The following is a 24,266-nucleotide window of genomic DNA, read 5'->3' as shown; positions in this document are numbered from 1 at the left end:
TGCACAGTCCCTTACAGGTGGGAGGGAGTAGCTTGTGCCATCCTCAACAGTGACTACAGGACCAATGAAGGCTCATACCATCAGGTCAGAAATGTGTAAGTAAACCTCCTAATCACAACCCCTATCCTTTCTCAACATATGAGTCAGTGCTCCTCCACATTAAACAGCATATGGAAGGAGCGATTGAAAATAGCAAGGGAGCAGAATATACTGTGGGTGGGGGTCTTCAGTGACCATCACCAAAAGTGGGTTGCAGCACCAGCACTGACATAGACAGCTGTGCCTGCAGCAGGTCGTGAGAGAACCACTACAAGGGATAAACCTACCTCGTCCTCACCGATCTGCTTGTGGCATTTGTGTTGGTAGAAGTGACCATCAAGCATTTTGTGAAGACAAAATCCATCTTAACACCACATATACCCTCCATCACTACAGACATGCAGAGTATCTGGCAGATCGAAAACGGGCACGTGGCCATCAGCAGAAGTCGACTCCGCCACAATCTGTAACCTCATATCCCTCACTCTACCAGTACTGTCCAGTCAGGGGATCAAGCTTGGTTCAATGAAGAGTGCAGAAGGACATGTCAGGAACAGCACCAGACATACCTAAAAATTATGAGATGCCAGCTGAATGAATCTACAGTACCGAACTGTAAGCATGCTAAACAGCAAAAACCAAATGCAATGGAAAGAGCTAAGCAACCTCAAGATAAACAGATCAGATCAAAGTTCTGCAGTCCTGCCACGACTAGTCTGGAATATAGGTAGACAGTTAACAGGAGAAGGATGCTCCAAGAGCACCCCCATCCTCAACAATGGCAGGGCCCAACATGTGAGTGTGAGAGACAAGGCTGAAACATGTTTAGCCAGAAGTGCCAAATAGCTGATCCTCCAGGCTTCCTCCTGAGATCCTCACTACAGCAGGAAGTTTAGTTCTCTCCATGTGATATCAAGAAATAGCTGAGAACATTGAGCACAATGTCCTAGCTGTAGTACACAAGACCTACACTCCAGAATTAGCTGTATCACAGCTCAATCCACTTTTTCCGAGTACATTTACAACTTTGGCAGCTGCCCAAATGTGTGGAAAATTGCCAGTTGTGTCCTGTTCACAAAAAGCAAGGCAAAAGCAACCAATCTAACTACTGCCTAATCATTCTCCTCTCAACCATCAGCAAAGTGATGGAATCCATCATCATCAGTGCTACCAAGTGGCACACGTTCACCAATAACCTCTTAGCAATGCATGGTTTGGGTTTAATCAGGAGCACTCGGCTCCAGGCCTCATCACTGCTTTGGTCCAAACATGGATCATGGAGCTGAATTCCAGAGGTGAGTTCAGAATGACTGATCTTAAAATCAAAGCAGCATTTCATTGAAAGTGGCATCAAGGATCCCTGGTAAAACTGGAGTTCATGGACATCAGGGGAAAAGGACTCTATTGGTTGAAGCTCAGTCAGCCTAGCCCTAAGAAATCACTGCAGAAATTTCTCAAGGGTGTAGCTTTATCTGCTGCATCAATGATTTTCTTTCCATCATAAGGTCAGAAGTAGGGATATTCACTGATGATTGCGCAATGTTCAAATTCATTTGCAACTCATAAACAAAAGAATCAGTCCATACCTGTATGCAGCAAAACCTAGACCACATTCAGGCATGAGCTGGTAAGTGGCAAGTAACATGTAAGCCAAAAAAATGCTGGGCAATAACCATCTGCAACAAATGAGAGTGGAACTATCTACCCCTGAAGTTCAATGTCATTATCTTCACCTAGACACCACTATCAACATCCTGTTGAACAGAAATTCAGATGGACTACCAACAGATTTCCAGCATCTGCAGGTTTTTGATTTTCATTTGCAGTGACGTAAATACTGCAGCTACAAGAGCAGGTTAGAGGCTGCTTCATCTCTTGATGTACCAAAACCTTTCCAACGTCTACAAAATCACAAGTCAGGAACATAATGGCATACCCTCCACTTGCCTGAATGAGCGCAGCATCAACAAAACCCAAGAAGTTCAGAACTATCCAGTACAAACCTTGATGGTATAACATCAATTACTTTAAACATTCATTCCCTATATCACTGGTGTACAGTTGCTCTAGTGTGCACCACCTGCAAAATGCATGGCAGTTACTATCCCATCGGCTATTCTGACAGATCCTTTCACTATTAAGAAGGACAAGGACAGCAAACACATTGGAACGTCACCACCTGCAGGGTCACCATCAAGTCGCACATCATCTTGACTTGGATATGTCACTGGTCCTTCAATGTCACAGGATCTAATTCCTGGAACTCTGCCCAATAGCACTGTGGGAGTACATTCACCAGGCCGCGTATAACAATTCAAGGAGGCTAACTACCACCTTCTAAAGTGCATTTTGGGAAAGGAAATAAATGCAGGCCTTGCCAGTGACGCCCAAATCCCAAAAAATGAATAAATGCAAACAAAATTAACTGCCTAGCTTCACTGTAGAATATATTTGAATTGAATCCTTAAACATCTCTGCCTTCCACCTTTTTCTCATCCATTAAAACTCTTGCCTAGAGATTGGACTTCAGGCTTTTTGGTGCACTAAATGAGTGCTACGTACAGCACTGATGCAAATCAGAAGAAAAAATAAAATTAAAGACATCCTTGCTTTAAAATAGTGTTATCAAGGTTTGCTCCCTCCTAAGAGCTATGAAACCTGAACTGCGTACATTACAGATGCCAACTGCTTTCTGACAGCTATTGTGTCATTCACTTGCTAATCCATTGGAAATGGATTATTGCTTTTGAAGTGTTTGCTTCCTAGCAACCTGGAGATGAGGTAGAACAAGTGTAAGTGGGGGGAAGAGGTGGATAAATGGTGACGGCAGTAGGTAACAGTATATGATTCTCTCCCTTTCCAGATTTATGGGGCAGGCTAATTGCACACCCTGGTGACAGGTGGTCCCAAGACCTTCGACGGGGAGGTGGGAGCGGTCTGCAAATTGCAGCTAATCGTTCACTGAAGAATTGATCTTTGCAGAAGGCAGCTTAAAATTTCAGTGGTTGAATTTTTGCATATAAAAGCAATGTTCCTGCACAGGACACTAATTTATGCATGTTTGTGCACTTTGTTTTATTGTGAATTATTTCTGATAATGGTTGCACCTTTTTGATCCATTTTCAGACCGTAAGTAATTAAGCTGAGCTGCACTTATTGAAGGTATCATTTTGTGCTGGAAATATGACAGGGAAGCCAAACCTGCATTTGGGTGAATCACAAAATGAAGTGTTCAGTCCAATTTCTCAGTAGTCGGGACTCCAATAAGAAATGAGAGCAAATACTTCAGAACAGATGCAAGATGATTTTTATGGTAAATTTATGCACAAAAACGGAACATATAGGATCAATTTCTAGGCACCCACATCCAATTTTTTTTGACTTGGTGTCAGTTTTTGTGAGTATGCTGCTTCTGCCTTGGGATGTCTCATCTGTTACTGAAATTAAAATTGATCCAGGTGCTGTTAAATTTCAAATAAATATAGATCTAAAATAAAGAATTATTTAATAAATCAGGTCATCGTGGAAACTTAACACCTTCAGAATTTTCAAGTAGCTTTCTTCTCTTCCTGCTTTGTATTGTTCCTGAAGCATAGAGCCTCATGCCCCATAAAAGCACATGGCTGTTAATGAGAATGGAATAATTTAATGTTGCATATTTCTTTCATTTCATGTGTTGCAGAAATGGTTGTGATTTATTAGTAATTATGCTCAGCCTTTGAGGATTGCACAGTAACCTTTGGGTTAAAATTATTACGAAATGGAAGTATGAAAGGAAATCTAAGTGAAAATCAGCAAGAACACTACTGTTCAACTGAACATTTTTTAATTAATCAGCTATATTTTGAATAATACTATGGAAGTCCTCAAATGCTATGAGATTTCTCTTGCTGTATTTTCTCCCTTTACTATCTGCCTCTTTCCTTCCATTTATGCTTGTAATTTTAATTCTCTACCTTGTATTTTTGTCTTTCTCCCTGAATTACTTGGTGTGATTTTTGCTGTCAATTTGTTTTCTCATGTTCTGTTTTCTTCTTTCTCATATCTTTGGCATTGTTTTCTAAATTCCTTGTGAATTCTACTTTTACTTGTTAAACCCTAGCATTTTGAATTTACAGGCAATATTAGAGAGGTGTCCTGTGTCCTGCCCCTTTCCTCCCGTTTGGAGTTCTCAGCCCAGTTTTCGCTCAGGATGCTTTGCCACTTAAAAGGTCTGCTTTCAATTCTGAACTTCAAGTCCTCACTCCACACTGTGAATAACTGTCTGGGGACAATGGTGATGTTAATCTCTTCAGAATGATTCTATCATTCCTCCTTTAGTCTCTACTCACTCCAACCATTAACCACCCCTGGCTATGCTACTGCTGCCTTGCATGTTTAGAGAGAATCTCTCCTTCTCTGTTGGAGATACCTAACCACTGTGGCATGCTTAAAAATGAGAAATTGCATTAAGAATGTTAACACATTTTCTACCGGTAAGCTTCCTTACCGACTCCCATGTTACGAAGATATGAATGAACAATAAGAAAACTTGTTAAATGCGTTATGTTCATTCTATAACTGAGGAGTTTCTGGTGTTTGCTGCTTGCATATAGATCTATAGAAAAATATTTTACAAAGGCAATGTGCAGGTGGATTGCAACTTGATTTTTCTTTGATGTAGGACCTAAATGAAACCTATGAGATTGTACACACTGATTCTGTTTTGGAAGTAATTTAGAATGAATCCAAAATAACACAATGTGATTATAATTGCAGTATTAATTAAAACAGATTCAAGAATTGGAATTGGTTTATTATTGTCACATGTACTGAGATACAGTGAAAAACATAGTTTTGCAAGCCATCCATACAAATCATTTCAACACATTATACATTAAAGTAGTACAAGGGTAAAGCAATAACAATGCAGACTAAAATGTTACAGTTACAGGGAAAGTGCAGTGCAGGTAGGCAATGAGGTGCAAGGGCCATGATGAGGTAGATTGTGAGGTCAAGAGTTCATCTTTAAAGTACAAGAGGCCTGTTCAAGAGTCTGATAACAGCTGGATAGAAGCTGTCCTTGACCATGGTGGTGCATGTTTCCAAGCTTTTGTATCTGCCCAATGGAAGGGGAGAAAAGAGAATGACCAGGATGGAAGGGGTCTTTGATTGTGCTGGCTGCTTTTCCGAGGCAGCAAAAAGTATAGAGAGCATTTTGTTACCCCAAAGTACTAAAGACAATTCTCAGACTAGAAACTTGTATCTCAGCTTTGATTGGTACTCTGTAAAGAGTTATCCGATCTACCCCTAGGAAAGACTTAGGGTATTTGTGAACATTGTCATAAGGAGAAAAATATCAGCCATGATTCCTGTTTGTAATCACCATATAGTGATTTCCCATAGAAAAGTACACATAATTCATTCACATACATGTACACTGAACACTGGATTGAGCTAGGCTCTAAAGCATCTCGTGGTTGAATATCTTGCTTATACTCTCTTTTCACTCTTGAAAATGTTTAGAGGACTTTCCTACTCTGACAAAGAAATGAGACCTTGTAATTATATGTTCCTCATTGAACATTGTCAATATGGTCAAGAGTCCCAATTTAGGTCAATCCAAATACAAGTGAAGGACTAAATGGGAATGTAATGAATTAACAGCCATGAAGCAAAATCCTTTTCTGCTTCACAGTATCTGGATTTTCAGAATAGGAGTTGTTTAATTCACCAAAGGTCAGTAATGAGTCATTTTAGTTTTAGATACATCTAAAAGTGCTGGTCATAAAGAAAAGTTTGGTAGTGGAGTTATGATGTATTTTAAGGAGTGCTGAAGGAATTACAAACTGGAATTTTGATAACGGTGTAAGAGAGCTATATCACAGAATAGCACCTCTCCTTGTTCCCGCTCCTGCCCATACCTCCTCTCTTCTTTCTAATCATAATGATCTTTATTCAAAAACACACTAGTTAAATTTTCAGACTAAACTGTTCAACTACAGGAATGAAATATGGTAATTTTGCCTAACCTACGCTTTTTGTGACTATTGAAGAATGAGATAGAACAGCATGTAAAACCAACATTTGATCTTGTCACTCTTCCAGAAGACAGGTTAGATTAAAATAACCACTGACATTTTTGCTTTTGAACATGATAGCTCAAAATAGGGAGATTTCTAGTGGACTAAAATTAACCCAAGCATTGTGGATTGGGTAAGCTGGGGACACATTGCTCACTGAATTTACCATTGAGTTGGAATCTCACAGTCATTGCCTTTGGTTAACCTTTGTAGTTTTAGTGTATGAAGGTAATTCTGTGATTGAATGAATGCTTGTTCTCTTCTCTAACAAGATCTTAATGCCTCAGTTAAATGCTGTTGTTCATCACAGGTAGGTGTCATTCATGAACTCTGCATTTCTTCACATATTATTTTCAAGTATGTTGTAGATTTAGAAACGACAGAAGGGAATGAGTCAATTGTTGTTTTAGATTGAAAAAGACAAGTTTTAAAAACCGAAGTACAGCTAACTTCCTTTTAGTATTACATTGCTATAAGATTAAGAGAAATATCACATAGAATTTGCAATAATTTGTGTCAATAATACCAACTGAGTTTCAGTCTTAGACTGTGGAGTTTAATTTCTTTAATGCTATAATGTAATTCTTGTACTGCACCGTTTAACTATTTTTAACTTGTTTACAGATTAACAACTGTGCTAAGGTGCCACACATAGGAATTTTACATGCAATTCATTACCAAACGCAATTAAACTAGATCATTTCAAATGGTCCTCTGTGGGTTTGGTAGAATGTCTGCACCATGTGAATGAAATAACAGAAATTGGAATGTCTTTATTTTTCTTTAATTTGTATAACAGGAACATTATGTTTATAGTTTGTTTCCTGATATATTGTACACCAACATTCACTGGAAAATTAAATTTAAGGAAAAGATTTTTAAAAAAGTTTTAACCACCACCCCCAACCCCCTACCCCCTACCTCCTTCCAAATCCACTTTAGATCTTAAAAGATTCCAAATTCCAAGAGTTTCAAATCTTACTTTATATAGTTCAGGTGGATAAATGAGGTACAGCTGCCCCATGGAAAACTGGAAGATCCCAGGTTCAGTCAATATTTTGTGCAAGTGGAGGTTGGTATATTTGGTCTCAAAGGGTAAAAAGTAACGATCCATCTTAGACAGAAATTGACATATAGTTAGATACTATAGGAATCAAGGGATACAAGTAAAAGATAAGCTATGATTTTACTGAATAGCAGAACAGGAACAAGGGGCCAAATGGTCTACTTTTGTTTCTGTTTTTTATGTTCTTCTGATCACTTTTGGGTAGAAAGTGCATGCTTCATCATGTGAAAAAATTAAAAGTTAACAGTCATGGTGCCATGTTCAATTAGCCTTAAGATGATTGCTGTTTGGGTCTACACATCAAGAATGGCAGAGCAGGCTGAAGGGACTGAATGGCCTACATCTGCTCCTAATTGTTCCTATGTTTGGGTGAGTCAGGATATACAGTTGGAACTTGTGCAAGAGTCAGTACCAAAGCAATTCCTGTTCTCAGCAGAGAGTGTATCATCTCAAATCCCTTTGCAGTGCATGTTTGCATTTATTTTGAGATTTGGAACCTAGATTTGTCTCAGCTGGAGCAACAAAAATGGGTATCATCTTTGCTGTAGATTGGAGGTGTCAAGTACTCTTATCAATCAAATGCCAGCCTTTGAAAAGCTGGTTTGCAGTCTTTTTGGACTTATGATGGTAGTTTTTGCTGATAGTGAAATCGGAGCCCAATAAATTAAACATCAAAGTATTGCAGAAGCTGGAAATCTGAAATAAAACAGAAAATGCTGAGGATACTCAGCAGGTAGTCCAAGTACCTCTGTGGAAGGAAAAAAGTTAGCATTTCAGTTTGTTGATCTCAGTTCTGATGAAAGGTCTGTTTTGATGAACCTTAAATGGTTCCTCTTACAGCAGAAGCTAACTGACCTGCTGCATGTTCCCAGAACTTTTTGTTTTATCTCAGTAAATTAAAACTTCTTTAAGGCCTATGAACAAATTTGAGTTCAGTAACAATTATCTTACATGAATTACAGAGAATAATTACTCTGATTAATATTTAGTGAAAGAAGTATGTTTAATAGATTTATAGTTCAAATACTTAAAGGAAAGTTGTAAATGTGCTCTTTGAATAAGTTTACAATTATCCTAAAAATAGAATTTTATATGTTTTAATGTAACTGCAACATCAGTTCAAACAATTCATTCCCCTGAAAACCACATGATGTTGGGATTTGGCTGCTTTAGTATGACCAGGTATCATTGTTGTACACTGCAACATTTATGTAGCTTTATAAACTTTTTTTCTTTCCACTGAGATTCTGAAGTATTGTTTTGCTTTGCTCTTTATTTTTTTATATGGTTACCTGAGCAGCAATCTGACCTGTTTTCAACAAACCAAAGAAAATATTGCTTGGAAACAGAAGAAAGTGAGGAGGAAGAGAAAGAGGAACAGGAGGAGGAGGGAGGCTGCAGAACACGATCATGTTCCACCAGTCTCAGTACAGCTTCAGGATATTCAGATGGCGTGAATGAAGAACGTATTGTGTCCTCCAGCCTAGTATTGAGCAGGTTCTTAGTTCTGTTTTGTGCTTAATATATTGTATATTCCATGTCTGTAGACAAATTATAGCAAGATAGAAACAAAGCTTTCAATCACTGGTATGTGAATTGCTATAGAATAACTTATGTGAATTTTTTTTCTTCCTCTCCATAGTAACAAGCGAAAGCAGAGTCCGAAAGGTAAAAGCCGAAATAAAAAACGCTTTAAAGAAAAAACAGAAAAATTAGTCCCTCCTGATACAATCCAACCAATGGAATCTGGAATGGTCAACTCTACCAGAGAAAGGCAAAGCAACAGCAGTGACGATGACCTCATCATCATAGAAAATGAAAAAATCCAGAAATTTAAAGACGTTCCCCAAAGCACCAAGAAGGAAAAAATAGAACCCATGGAGTACTCTGGTCTCCCTGAAGATAACTATGAGAATAAACTAATTAAGGAAAATGGTTCAAACAGTGATGGGTCATTTAATCATGTCTCCACAGAAAACACACTTATTTCGGAAGGAACACAGACCAATAAACTTCCTGTTATAAAGAAAATTGAAACAAATTCTAGTGGCACAAATGAGCCCACATACTCCCATTTTAATCTCAGATCCCAAGGAAGTGCTTTAACAGACAGACAGATTACTCTTGATTCAACAAAGTATACTCCACCTACAGTACAATTTCTGGAGAACCAACTGGACCATGCAAGAAATTTATTAGATGAAATAACTGCAGAAAGAGATTGCTTTAGGAAGCAAAATGAAGAACATACCATTGCACTAAAGCAGATAACTAAACAACTGCTGGAATATCAAGAAAATGAGAGACAACATCAAAGTAAAATGAATAAAGTAGCTAATGGGCCTGAAATCTGGAGTCTTGAAGAGATGAGAGCGCATTACGAGAAAATAATTGAAGATCGCGATTCTTTGACTCGGCAGCTAGAAGATGCAACAAAGGGGATGGAAAATTGCTCCTTCGAAAGGAATCTTTTGAAAGAAGAGGTAATGTCTGCTCAAAGGCAGAAACAAGGTGGTCTTGGTAAATAGTTTTTCACATTTGAAGGATGATAGATAATGGTGTTCCTCAATGTCATTACTGGAACTGCTTTTGATAATATTAATGACTCAGATGCAGTGTGCAGAGTAAAATTTTCATATTGCAGATACAATGCTTGATATTGTGCGAAGTGGTGAGGCAGAGAGTCATAGACTACAGGCAGAGATAGGCTGGCAGAATGTCTAGATAAGTGGCAGATGAAATTTAATGTAGAGAACCAAAAAATGCCACACCTTGGCAGAAAGAATAAGGAGAGACAATATAAACTACGTGGTGTGGTTCTAAAGTGTGTGAGAAACCTGGGTGTATGTGTGCATAACTCATTGAAAGTGGGAGGGCCTCCATTGCATCTATACAGTTACCTAGTTGAAAGCAGGATCTCACTTTGTGGGAACTGAAGCAACAATGTGGAGACATTGTGCCATTATTGAGGCAGAACCTGGCATCTTGCCATTGCAGATTGTCAGAACATCAAGTTCACACACCAGCTGTCTATTGTCATTGCCATGAGGCCACTAATCAACCCTATTGTTGCAAAGGAGAGCTGTGTATATTCATGAAATGTTAGTATGAGTGGTCATACTTACAAGGGGGTATTTGTGTCTGGGCAATCAGTAGATTCTATTGTGAGTTTTCCTCTGCAGTGGATAGTTTCTGATCTCAAATATAAGTGTGTCATTTTAATGTATAGGTAACTGGCATTTATGTATTTTTACTCTTAAATTGCTTAGTACACCCAGCTGAGAGATGAGGAAAAGGCCAACAATAAAGAAAAGGCTAGGTATTTACTGTAAGTTTCAGTGGCTGGAATTTTAGTTCACTGACATACTGGAAAGAAAGAATATTTTTCTTGAAATAATCTTTAAAACCATTTTGGATATTGGGGAAAGCTAATATGAAAAGAAGAAATTTAAAAGCAAAACATTCATATTTTACAAGTTGCAAATGTATGATAAAGGTTAAATAGTAGAATTTACTGTGTCCGACAAACCTTATTAGGATTGCCTGTGTTTCCAAATCATTTATATTCATGAAGCAAAAGGGTCCCATGGTAACCTGCATGGTATTTTGTGCAGGTATATTTATGTATTTTTTCCCTGCTGTTTACAGTATGAGTTGCATGTGAATGGGAGACAGTCTTTGAATTTCCTTTAGCATCAACTTATTTGGTTCCAGTGAACTATTTATTGCAAACAGAATGTATGAAGGCCACTTATAAACAAATCATAAATTGACTTTTTAATTGATGCTGTTAATATTCAGTTTAGTCGAGATGAACAGAAATTCAATAAGATAATTGGGGGAAGAGAATAAATATAGAAATCTCTTTCAAGTCCCTCTTTTGAAAGAAATCCTTCTCTTCATTTTCATACTTGCATTACAAAAACCATGACTAGAAAGGAATTTATTCCAAAATCTTTATATGAGTGAAGCAAGAATATTTTTATTATTTTGATGGTTATCAGTCAGTTTAATCTGAATCTTACTCAACCATAAACTCATGTAGACTTGAAAACTGATTATTAACAAAAGGAAAGTATTACATTTAAACATAGAATTATTGTCATTCTAATTGCCATCTAAATTTTGATAATTGATAATATTTCCTTCACATCCAGGGTTCTTTGATTGCAGGTGGTTGGAGAAATCTGTATAACAGATAATTTCATCAACAGTGAATATATGTCTATCATGGGGAATTCAAAATTTTAACTTTCATACCTTCTAGTAATGATTTACAAATATCCAGTTAGGATGCCCGGGTCTGAATATGGCCTAATCTAGATTAGAAAGGTACCATTATGGTTTTCATATTTTCTGAATTGTTGTCTCAAATAACCTATTAAAGCTAAAGAAAACTCCACAAAGCTAAAGGAAGTGATTTAACAACACCCATGCTATATTTTTTCCCTGTTATTTTATCAAGAGGATGACAATTGGAGGAAAGGATTTGAATTGGTTATTTTGGTTTTCATCCCAAACTCACTCAGATCAATAGGCAAATCTTACCCACAGTTAGATTCAAAAAGGGATGCAGATCAGAGCAGTAGTGGCCTTTACATATACAGAATACTTGCTTAAAACTCAAAATCCAGTGGGATAAGATTTCGCTACTCTCATTACATAACCATAAATGAATAGATTAACAATTTTGCTGCAAATAGTTGCATTTTGAATATACTGTTTGTAGGTTACTAATGAGATTAAAAGATTTTATAAAATTCTGAATTTCATCACAAAATTTTATGCCATTTGATTTACTTTTTTAAAACAAAATTAAACATCTGAGATTAAAGCATAGGGCAGGGGTGCATAAATGTTTGGTTTGAAGAGTCACTTTCAAATCAGAGCAGAAAATCACAGGCCAAAGATGTTGCCAGTAATTCTGTGCATGTGATCACTGCTGCAGAGAAGCCACTGGACTAGCTCAGTGAAGACAAGCAGCATTCAAAACTAGTTTGAGATCACTTGCACAGAATTCTGTCTTGCATAGAAGGCCACTAGAAATCTGAAGCAGAACTTAAGAGAGTTGAAGTTTGCTTCAACATTAATCAAATGGCTCGATGTTTTAATTTTTTCATTTTTTGGGTTGTGGGCATTGCTGGCAAAGCTAGTGTTTATTGTGCACAAAAGTGCCAGGTAATGTTCCCTGCCCTCAATATCTTGGGGCCATCAGTAACTGGAGTATTAGCTGGAAGAGCCATAAAAATATTGTGACTACAAGAGCAGGTCAGAGAATCCTATATTGGGCAATTTACTTCCTAATAAACCAAATAAGCACAAGCTCAACTCCATGCAGGAGGATGCAGCCCATTTAAATAGCTTTTGTTCCATCACCCTGACCATTCAGTCCCACTGTCAACATTACCCTGTAGCTCTAGTGTATGCTATCTATAAAATGCACTGCAGTTACTCACCTAATCTACTTTGACAGCACTTCCCAAAATTACATCTGCCACCAAGATGGACTTGAGCAGTAAGGGAGGACCACCACCTGCAGGTTCCCCTCCAAGTCACACACATCCTGACTTACAAGTATATCATCATTCTTTCCTTGTCACTGGTCTAAATCCTGGAACTCCCAGCCCAACAACACTGTACGAGTACCTTCACCAGAAGGAATGCAGTGGTTCCAGAAGGTGGCTCTACCATCACTTGCTCAAGGGCAATTATGGATTGCCAATAAATGCAGGCCATAAAAGATAGTTCATTTGAAAAACGAAAACGTAATTCTCAGGTTTCAATCCCATGTTTTCTCAAGTATATTCAAAGGGTGAAACATGTAAATTGAATCTAAAAGGCATGGAAAATAAAATACTCCTGTTTTTTCAGCTTGAGAAAATGGAGCAAGAAAGAAATCAATTGAGATCAGAGTGTGAAAAAATAAAGCAGGATATGAAATCCAGCAGAAACAAAGGGGATGAAATTTATTGGACCAAAAAATCAGCTGCTGCGTATAGATACTCAGAACTAGAGCTGATGCGGACAGAGGTTGAGACATTAAAAGGACAAAAGGAAGAGCTGGAGAAGAAATTGGAAGAGGCCCTGAGATGTAATGCAGTACATAAAGAAGCATTAGTTCCTTCCACCAGCCAAGGAGTTGCACAGGCCAACAGGTAATGAAAACATATGTATTTACGACTAAAGAGAGTTTTGCTTGTCAAAAACCCTTTAACAAAGTTTTATCATTGAAAATTCTCAGAAAATTCTTGCTCATAAGAAATCTCTTAAAAATGCAATTATTATTTGTCAGGAATCTTTTTTTTAAGTGTTAGCTTTACAATGTGCTTCAAACCAGGTGTAAGGAATTTAATAAAAATCGCCAGGTAGGGTGCAGGGATACTTACAGAAACCACTCCTGAGAGTCCATGAGTTCAACTGCACAGCACACAGATATTGGGATTGTTAAGCAGAAACTGGACTTTTCATTGTGCTTAGTGATCCAAGCATCCTCCTGTTGTGACTGTGATCTGAGTCACCAGAGAGACACTGAAGCTGGTGATATAGAAGTCTTTATTCATCATGACAAGCAGGCATTCTCCTGGAGACCCTCTCGGTAGAGTCTCCCAAACTCAGGGTACATCACATTTTTATACCCTTAGGATCAAAGGTAACAGCAGGTGATTCAATACAATTTCAATTGTTACAATGACATTGCGTACTTCAATATTTTGAGGTTGACAGTGCCTCCTTTGAGTTACATATCTACAATGGGAGACACCTCTGAATGTTCAAACACCTTTGCTGGGACAAAGTAATTGACATGGATGGTCTAAAACTTCTGAGGACAGAGAACCCAGACACCCAAAATTAATGCTGTGAGGGCTGACTCTCTGAGTACACAAATATCCCAACTATTGATAGACCAAATATGCCTGTGACCATGTTTGATGTGCTAAGTGACAATATCAGTCTGGTCTGCAAGCTCCCTTGAATTTGGTCGCAATGGTGCAAAATAATTTAACCATAGTTGCCTGGTTTGATGTAGGCCAATTAGCATAACTCCATTGTCGTATGTTTGGCAGATGCAGACCAGAACGTCTCATGGTCACTTCACTTTGCAAACCATATCTCTTGAGCAGCCAGCCCCCTGCTGTGGGCAAGCTGCCTGTGCTCTGTAGACAGTATTGGTTGTTTACAAAGCTGTCCTTTTAACATCAAGTTGATTACTGCTAGAAATTTACATTTAAGAACTGAAGGCTGGTTCTTGTTTGAATTAATATCTGCTGTATTCACATAATTCCATAACTCCTTAATCCTTAACACCTCCCAGTTAAATAATTAAAAGCCAGCAGATCTGATCAGATCAGTCAGCTTGTAAGTGAAAGTTCCAGTTCAATGTACTACTGCAGACCTTAGACACCAAAATCTTTGTTGAAATACCTCATCCTAGTGACCACAAAGATCTGCTAATATCTGAAGGGCCCTGAAATAGCTTGGACTGAAATTGTGAACAATCCCACAAATCCTCTTCCAAAGCAGCAAGAAAGTTAAAGGCAAATTCATGGGAATTTGGCACACCTTAAGAAGCTTGAGTGTCACCATAATAATTGCAACTGCAATTTATGGGTTACCATCAAAGCCCAGGAAACAGCATGTGAAACGTTTTACAACTCCAGCTATGAGTTGAAATGTTTCCTAGCCAGTCTCTCATTTTGTACCGTCTAGTTGCTTGAACTTATCCAAGTTCTACTAATGTATAGGCGAGTTCAAACCAAGTCCTGCTTATGTCCTGTTTGTTCTCTCCTCTTGAAATCCACTTGAACTGAGTGAAGCCCAGAGAATATGGGTGATCAGAGGATGTGCTGCTTTTACATGTAGAGGAATATATTGACTGGACTGTAGTGAAAAATATGAGCAGATAGGTACAGTATCTGAGCTTACAAGTCATGCAGCCCATCAACCTGACCTCTGTTCAAGAAACAAAAATGATTGCAGTTCCAGAATAGTGAACGCATGAGATACTTTCTGAAATGGCAAATGGCATGTACAGCAGATTTCTTCTAGGCAGATTTTGTTAAGGAAATAAAAACAACAATAAAGTTTCAGCCAAAACTGAATGAGCATGTTCCTATGAACTAAGCTTTCACTTTCAAGTGTTCTATTTCCTACCAATGTCTCTCACCTATAAGATGAGCACAAAATAAGTAAAAATAACTTCTGTTGTGTTTTGACAGTTTACTGGCAAAGCTGAAGTCACTGCGAATAAAAGTTGGGCACCTGTTGGGTTCTGTACTGCCGCACTTGGACTTAAAGGATATCAGTTATGAAACAGATACAATTGATGATATCCTAGAAAAGGTCATAGAAGCAAATAAACTCTGAACCAAATCTCTCATATTGCATTATCATAAGATAGACAACAACAGCTGACGAATGTGTCTGACCAAAGTGTGTGTGGATTTGTAATGCTGAATCTGAGAAAAACAGAAATAAGTGATAGCAGTGTACATGAAGTATTTGCACACTTTTCTACACTGACTACCAACCAAAAATACAAAATTGAATGTTTTGATATCTGTGTACCTGTTCAGATTTGTCCATTTGTAATGAAAGTCAGAGCTGCTGGTAATTACACAAATTACTGTTTATGTTTTTTTTATTTCCTCTGTTTGTTACCGAAGTGTGTGGCACAAAATGTGTCCCCCAGCAGTAGCATGATTGAAAATATTTCTGAAGACACAAGATTATTTTATTGGGTTTCAAAAAGTGGAACCAAGTGTACAGGACTGGCTTAAGCTAATACAAGTAATAAGCTATACATGATGCAGTTGCAGAAGCAGATATCTGTTGCCTGTTGTTGCTTTTATAATTTCAAACCTGTGTATTTCTGAAATGTCTGTCATTCTACTGAGATGTCTATCCCATTCTCAGTTGCTTTTAAAATTCCTGAAAAAGAGGATTTTTTTTTTAACATTGCCATCTTAATTAATCTGTGGTCAGAAAGGAAAGTATTAATGAGGATCACTTTTTCTTTTTGTAGCCAGTAGATAGGTGAGTAAGTCTGAAAACCAATCAACCGATTGGTGTTGAAGTTCAGTAACAAAGAATGACAATCAAAGCTAATGGATGTATGTATGATATAGCCAAGTTTTCTAGTGTTATTACAAGAGAAGTATGTTCTCAAGATTCAGCTTTCTTAACATCCATCTCTTACTAAAATTGTTTCCTTTGAAACTAAGACTATGAACAAGATATTCCTTGCAATTACAAATAAACAGATCACTATGTTGCCTTTGGCTGAGACTTGAACCAAAATATGGATTTGAGTGACCTGGAAGTATGTGATTATATCTTGGACCTATTGATTACAACAACATTTTGTTGTTATAGTTATTTGGATACAAAGTACTCAGACTGATTCCAAGATGATAGCTAAAAAAACATACAAAAAATACTAGAAATACTCAGCGCATCAGGCCACATCTGTGGGAGGAGAAAGAGAGTTAACATTTCAGATTGAAGACGTTTTGTCTGATTATAGCTCCTTCCCCAAAAGATTATTGGGTCAACAATAAGTATAGGAGGCACATTTCTTTGAAATGTTTCACAATCATCTGCTTTAACTGTGGAAGGAGAACATTGGAAACTCCCAAAGACATTCATTCCCAAAACTCCATCTGAATTGAAAGAAAAGTTAAGTCCAGCTTGACTAAGTGAGACTTGCTCATATTTGTTTATTTTGTTAAATTAGACTAGAAGTAAGTATATAAAATGTGAAGAGGAACCCAGTGAACTTAATGGAATACCCTGTTTTCAATGCAATCTTATTGTATGAGACATTAATCCCAAAGGGAGAAATTTCCTTTGGTGACCGGCATTGAATATGTGTGAGAACATTGATTGCCAGTTGTGCTTGCCTCCCATTTTGGAACTGATGCTACTGGACATGAATGCAACCAGCAGCTGATACTTTTGCACACATTCTGTTCAGGTGACCAAAGACAATTTTCGCCCTGTAATTCCAGAAGGTCCATTCGTCCACTGGAAGTGTGGCAGAGTTTAAGTTCTGGCATCCACAAAGCCTTTTGAAAACTGCAGGGCTGCAATTTTTAACATTCTCAGGATTGGCTACTGGCCCCTATTCTTTCACTGGCAGTCACCCTGGCAGGCCCAGAACGTTTAAAGCTAGGCTCCTTTTAACAGTTCTTTGTTATTTTTAAATACCTAAGTAATGTTAACCATAGGTATGTCACTTATTTTCAGTTGATTTCTTTGTCTGAATTTGTTACCACCTGGCAAAATACCTAGCCACTCAAAAAGTGAATCATAAATTAGCACACTACAATTGCTTTTTAACAAATTGCTCTAATTGTTAAGAGGAATGCAAATAACTTGCTTGCTAAATATACGATGACCCTTTTACATTTAGGATCTGCATTTTAATATTCCAGTATGATATGGTGAAAGGTTCCCTCTGACTATTATGAAAGTTCCAACTCATTACGACAAGCTAACAGTGCAAACCTGTTTATACTTTGGTATCAAAGTGGCAATCCTAACTGAGGAAGTTCTAAGGGTGATTTGTGGAATGAAAAACTATCTCAATCATGGAGTAATTACTACTCTAGATACCCTGCTGCTTTCTCGTACACCTTGATTCAATCTGCTTCAAGCTATATAAATTATATAATGTATGGTGAAAGGGTAGGTCAATTTTTGTGGTGGTGATGGTATTCTTGCCTCTTCATTAACTCACATTAAATTTAATTAAGTACAAACGATGGTGATATTAGACATTAAAACAATACTTTTTACAATAATATCTCCATGTGTCTTACCCTGACCTGAGCCAGTATTAACATTCACTTTGATTTGTGCCTGAACAAAATTCAGTATATCCAAAAACAAATGACTCCAACCAATTAATTACTTTGATTTACAATAATCACGATGTACAATTATTCTTACTGGTAGGTAAATTGAGCAGCCATTTTGTGAACACTTGAAGTTCAGCGGAAGATAAATGAGATAACCAGTTCCACTGTGTTTGGCTATGATTGAAGGATAGACATCAGCCAAGTCATGAGGAGAAGTAACTTCTCTTCCGTACAGTGTTTTAAGATTTTTTTTGTGTGTTCCTTGAGCAGCAGAAAGGTGTTCTTTGATTAATGTCACACCTGAAAGACAATACCATTGGAAAAGCAACTCTTTTTCAATTCAACACTGAAGTATTAGTCTAATAAATGCTAAACTCTTGTATTGATCCTTCAATATACTGCTTTGCAGGTTAGACAAGGGTTTTCTGAGGGAGATGGTAGTTTGATAGTTTTAGCTTAATGTGAGAACCTCAGAGTGAGAGTACAAATTCCACCCTACAAAATTGTATTCAATAAATAGACACAACCATAAAAACTGCTGATTTGTCATTAAATTTCAAGTCCATCACTAGTTCCCCTCAGAATGAGGAGCATGCCTGCCCTCTTCAGTCCAACCAATATGACTGCAGTATCACATTACTTGTTACTTTTTATACTAGCTGAAGTGGACTTCATGGACACTCAGTAAGTAGTAAGGAGAATGGTTAAGAAAAAAGAACACTATCTTCCCAGGAAGTAATTGTATCACTTTAGTCCACATCCTACAAATCTGTCAGAGGATAAATTTTGAAGTTGAGTCTGAGGTCCATTGTTAAAAAGGTACTGCCAGCTTTACTCTACATGCTGCCTTCGACTAGCTATTGCTTGATACTGATACTGATGCTAGCTTATCGAAACATAGACCCTAATATACTTAACAGAAAAATGTATGAAATTGAAGCTGATTGCACTCAGTGCAAATTGATTCCAGTTTCACTAGATTGCAATTTTATTACAAGTATTTAACTAAAAGATCAGCCGAGCTCTGCTGAAGAACAGTTTTCGGGAGTGTATAAATTTTCAATAATTCTTTCCCGATACATTTTCCAGAAATTTTATTTTTTTAGTCTTTAAATCCAGATTAAGTACCATTATATTCCATAATAGGGCTTGGAGTGCTATTTTATTGTAATATATCTGAATATCAAATAAACAAGATTAAAAATATATGTATGCTTTGTATAGTCATGCCACTTATGTGCATGGAATTGCAGTAATGTTTTAGTGGTTGCAGTTATGGGATTATGGATCTTACCCACATAAAATGATTCCTCCTTCCACCTGTTTCCCAATGCAATTTGTCCTTAAGTATGGAACATCACAATACAGGCTTTTCATATAAAAGGAATAAGTATGTAAACATATATGGATTAAGTTTAGCTTGTTTTGCCTGTGGAGAGTTATGCTATTTGCGTTGTGAGAATTTTTGAACTGGTGTTTGGAAGTTTACAGAATTTTTGTTTAGTACGCTCTGTCAGAATCAGCCTCATCACTATTGCACACTACTTGCATCTTCATAAAATAAAACCTCCTGTGTGCCATATACTGAAATATTTAACTCACAAAAATGTTGGGGGAACTGTTAACTGGAGTTTAACGCATCCTCACAAATAGGAGGAATGAAAATGCCATAGAGAAGTATGAAAAGGCTGTGTAAAATGCTGTTGGACTGCCATCTAATGACAACATTTGTTGCTCAAAATCAAAAGTATTCCAATTCCCAGCCTTTCAACATCACCCTCTTTATTGAGAGCTAAAAGTATAAACATTAAAAACCCAAGTTGATTCAGTGGAAAGGATGTAAAGAATTTTCTGAACTGCTATATTATAAAGAATATTTTCCAAGGAAAGCAATTACAAGCCACTCTGACTTCAGGATAAATTTTTGCCCTATCAATAAATGAAGTGAACAGCCATCTCACTTCCCTAATCACTTACTCGCAAACCCTGCTTATTGGTTAAACTATTATACTCAATCAAATTGATAACCTAAAAGAGGAATATTTAAGTTTTTCTGTCTGTAACTATTGGGGCCTGAATTTATTTCCATGATCCCACTGCTGGTGGAAGGGAGACAGAATCAGGCTCCAATACCTATTGTTGTGTTTTCTCCAAACTCAATTTCACTTAAAATACCAATTTAAGTGAACAACTCCTGTAAGTAACTTCTGTAAGCAACAGCTTAAGTAGGAACAACTTCTGGAGGTTGTCAAGAAACTTAACTGGATCATTAATGCCTTTAAGGAAAACTGCCATTCTTACCCTTTCCAGTCTTGATATGAGTGCAGGTCCATACCAAAATGTTTAATACTAAACTTCCATTTTAAACTTTTTTAGTAACTCACTCAGTTTTAATGAAAGAATTGCACTTTTTGTTAAGGATTTCAAATATTTAAGACTGCCACTGAATTTTCACAGGATTTTAGGACAGGCAGTGAATGATTTTTGTTTAAGGTAGAAGGTTAGATAATATCTGAGATTCTAAACAGCTTTCCTGCATTTGGCAAGCTCTGGACCTACAATTTATGGAATGCAGAAGACTGAGGTATCAATAGTAGCAAGTCAGGGATGAGATTCCAATGCAGCAAATTACAGGTCTAAAGAACATAAGAAATAGGAGTAGAAGCAGGTGACCAGCCCCTGGAACCTGCTGTTCAGTAACATCATGGCTGATTCAATCTTGACCTCAGCTTCACTTTCCTGCACTCTCTCCATTCCCCTTGACTCCCTTGGAGTCAGTCCATTTCTACCTGGAATATATTTCAATGACTCCTCCTCCACAGCTCTGCAAGGTAAAGAATTCCAAAGATTTGTGACCTTCTGAGAGAAGAAATTCCTTCTTATCATGGGTAACCCCTTGTTCTGAAACTATTCCCCCTAGTTCTAGAAATGATCAAAAAGGGAAACACCCTCTTAGCATCCACCCTGTCAGTCCCCCTCAGATGCTTACATACTTCAATCAGTTCACCTCTCATTTTTCTAACCTGCTCAGCTGCTCTTCATTAGCCAACTCCTTCATCCTAGGAGTCAACTTAATGAACCACCTCTACATTGCCTCCAATGCTTCATTAAACATGAAAACTTAAACTGTATATGATACTCCAGGTCCAGTCTCACTAACTCCCTGAAAGTTGCATCAAAACTTCCCTACTTTGTACTGCATACCCTTTGCAATTATGGGCATTGTTCCAGCAACCTCCCTAATTACTTACATGCTCGCCTTTTGTGTTTCATGGATTGCTTTGTACTACAACATTTTGCAGTCTCTCTATGTTTAACTAATTGTTTTGCCATTCTTCTTTCTAAAGTGGATAACCTCACGTTTTTCAACATTATATTCTATTTTGCCCATGCAACCTGTCTATATCCCCTTGAAGGCTCTTTGGGTAGTCCTCACAATTTGCTAATCCACACATTGTTTTATCAGCAAATTTGGCAACTGTATACTGAGTCAGTTCATCTAAGTCATCAACGTAGGTCATAAATAGTTGATGCAGCACTGACCCCCTGCTTACTGATTGCCAATTCCAAAATGACCACTTTATCCTAAATCTCTGTTTTCTGTTGGAGCCACTCCATTATCCATTTCAGTTCATTACTCCCAACACCGAGCACACTTGTGCAATAACTTTTTATTTGGCATCTTATCAAGTGCCTTCTAGAAACCCAAATACTCTGCATCTATTGATTCCCCTAAAGGTCAATAGTGAACTTTTCCTAATGGACCACAACCAACAGATTGAAAGTATTAAGGTTGTATAATCTTATGATAACAGCTGTATGCATCCAAGGGAGATGTTGGTTTTCTAATTTCTGTACTTTCAATAACTAATTAGCTCTTTATGATGACTTTATTCCATAATCAGTTGTAGGTTTCAAGTGTTTTAATAAAGTGGGCATTTGCATTCCTTTTAAGGTTCATTTGATCAGTACAGTGAGAATGTTCTGTATTGAAAGGTGAGATATTGATATATTTTTGACCATAGTTTTTAACAATTAGCTATTGTCATACCTTTGGTGCTGAAGTCAAGTATTTCAGTTTTTTTTAAATAATCAACAAATATTAATATCCAAGTTACTATTGAGAGACTAAATATAGGAGGGATGCAATTCCAATTCCAAACTGAAATGAGTTTCTTTTGCCAATCTGTTGACCCTTAAAATAAAGGGAGGAAAGAATAGTGATTTCTACAATGCTGTAGTTTTTCTATGTGCCAGTGCTGAGGCTCAATTTAGATGAGCAGATGTGGTTTAAATGTGAGAGAAAGGATCTGAATATTACATATTTCATTAGTGATTTATTTTTAAGAAAATTCAGAGATGTAAAATTATAGGATCCCAATATGTGGAGAAAATTTGACTGGAAAACCCTGTACTAACTATTGCAGCCCACAAGAAGTGAGGAAGACCATCTAACATTCCAAACAAAAATGCATGCATTCTGTCTACACTTTCCCATTGCAAAATCTGGCATTGGAGAAGGATCTAAAATCATGATTTGAATTGTAGTGTTGCTTTGATTGAAATTAAATGAAAATCCAAAGAAAATTTAGATTCAACATTTTCAAAACTAAATTGTGCAGTCTGAACCCAGATGACAGACTCACATGTATTTAGGTCCTGCCGGTTTTCCTCACTTATGAAAATGCAATCTGTACACTCATTTCTTCTTAAACGTTCATTTTTTTCATGACTTTGAATAAAGTAAAATGTTATGTTACTATTAAATTAATATTTATTGTTTGATATTTACAGAGGGCTTTATTGTGTTTGTAAGTGACATTTTAATTGTATAATTATCTCATGCTTTCATTACGTTGTCTTGTGTGCAGTGACAAGGTAATTGATCAATATTTTATATCCATGATTGTGGCTCATTGAATTGAAGGAGTCTTCTTTTAAAAGGGTGTTGTATTTGTTTAAAACATGTTTGGTAAACCTGTTGTTCGTAAATATACAAAGCCATATATTGAATCAACAGATGAATTTCCTTGGCCCTCATGATAAAATTGCTGTTCTCTTGTACCATGCAGTTTTAAACCCTATGATTCAATATGTACTTTTTCCAACAGGAACACTAGAAACTACTGTGAGATTGCCCTTTTATTGTAGGAAAATGCATTAATGTGATTTAATGACACACCTTGCAGTCCAAACATGATGCTGCCAAACAGAAACTTTTTAAAAAATGTTTAAAAATGCTATGTAAATAAAGAAGAATAAAAAGTATGAGCATTAGGCGTATTCTTATCATTTGCATATATAAGGGAAAATATCTTTGTGGGTTCCACATTTTTAGGACACTAATTTTCAAAGTAGGCCTGTGAGAGTGTTTTACAGTCTTAGGCATTAACATTCCTTTTAATACACCATTCTTCTGTTTTCTGTTAATGAAAGAACTAGTAGTTGTGTATGCAAACTCGGGTGCAAAACAAGAGTACGTAGGATAATTCCAACGCACTGGTTTGGAATGGAATGGATTTTCGGTGCAACATGCTCCTATGCTAGTTTCTTCTAAATGTGCCAAACTGAACCTTTACGATGCAAACTAATGGATGCACCCAGCATTTAGCGGCAGGAAAGATCTCCTTCCGTGCTCCCACCCACTATTAGCTATCAGATGAGGTTGTTTGCCCATGAGAAAATAGGAGCCACTACAAAACCACAAGCTTGGAGCAAGATCAGAGCAGACTTGCATCACAGGGCTTAGCACATCAGTTCTGGGTGGAAATGATCCTGATTACTAATTGTCAGTTTATTCCTATGGTTTGCCAGGAATGGCATCACAATCATGTTAGGGGCAAAGAACCGGGTAGCTATGCAGGAAGTCATAATATCCATAATTATATCATCTGATGCCAGTTTATTACCACACCTAAGAGATGTCCGCAACGTTAATAATACTGCAACAAAAGTAGAAATGCTGGAAGAACATCTGTGAGAAGAGAAACCAGCTAATGGTTCAGGTCAGGGACCCTTCCTCAGAGCTGGGGCCTAAATATGATTCCCCAGTTTGTGAGGGATCAGGGATAAAAGAGGAAACGTGCCTGAAGTCGGAAGAGGGAGGGGAGGTCTTTAATGAATACTTTGCTTCAGTGTTCACCAGTGAGGGAGACCTTGATGATTGTGAGGATGGTGTACAACAGGCTGATACACTAGACCATGTTGACATGAAGAAAGAGGATGTTCTGGAACTTTTGA

General features: G+C 37.3%; 1 protein-coding gene across 1 annotated transcript in view; it reads left to right on the top strand.

Annotated features, from left to right (window-relative positions):
* LOC127573932 (MORC family CW-type zinc finger protein 3-like) overlaps positions 1–23,303 on the top strand; it is a 101,746-nt gene extending 78,443 nt beyond the window's left edge. Inside the window, exons 14-17 of the mRNA XM_052022542.1 lie at positions 8,468–8,664; positions 8,810–9,650; positions 13,039–13,322; positions 15,384–23,303. Coding sequence (XP_051878502.1) covers positions 8,468–8,664; positions 8,810–9,650; positions 13,039–13,322; positions 15,384–15,531 — 1,470 coding nt within the window. The 3' untranslated portion in view covers positions 15,532–23,303. The remainder of the gene's footprint in view (positions 1–8,467; positions 8,665–8,809; positions 9,651–13,038; positions 13,323–15,383) is intronic.
* Positions 23,304–24,266: the final 963 nt, after the last annotated feature.

The sequence above is a fragment of the Pristis pectinata genome, chromosome 8, assembly GCF_009764475.1.
Source record: "Pristis pectinata isolate sPriPec2 chromosome 8, sPriPec2.1.pri, whole genome shotgun sequence".
Lineage (NCBI taxonomy): Eukaryota > Metazoa > Chordata > Chondrichthyes > Rhinopristiformes > Pristidae > Pristis > Pristis pectinata.
Note: the sequence above shows the minus strand (reverse complement) of the source record. Positions and strands in the feature narration are given on the sequence as shown.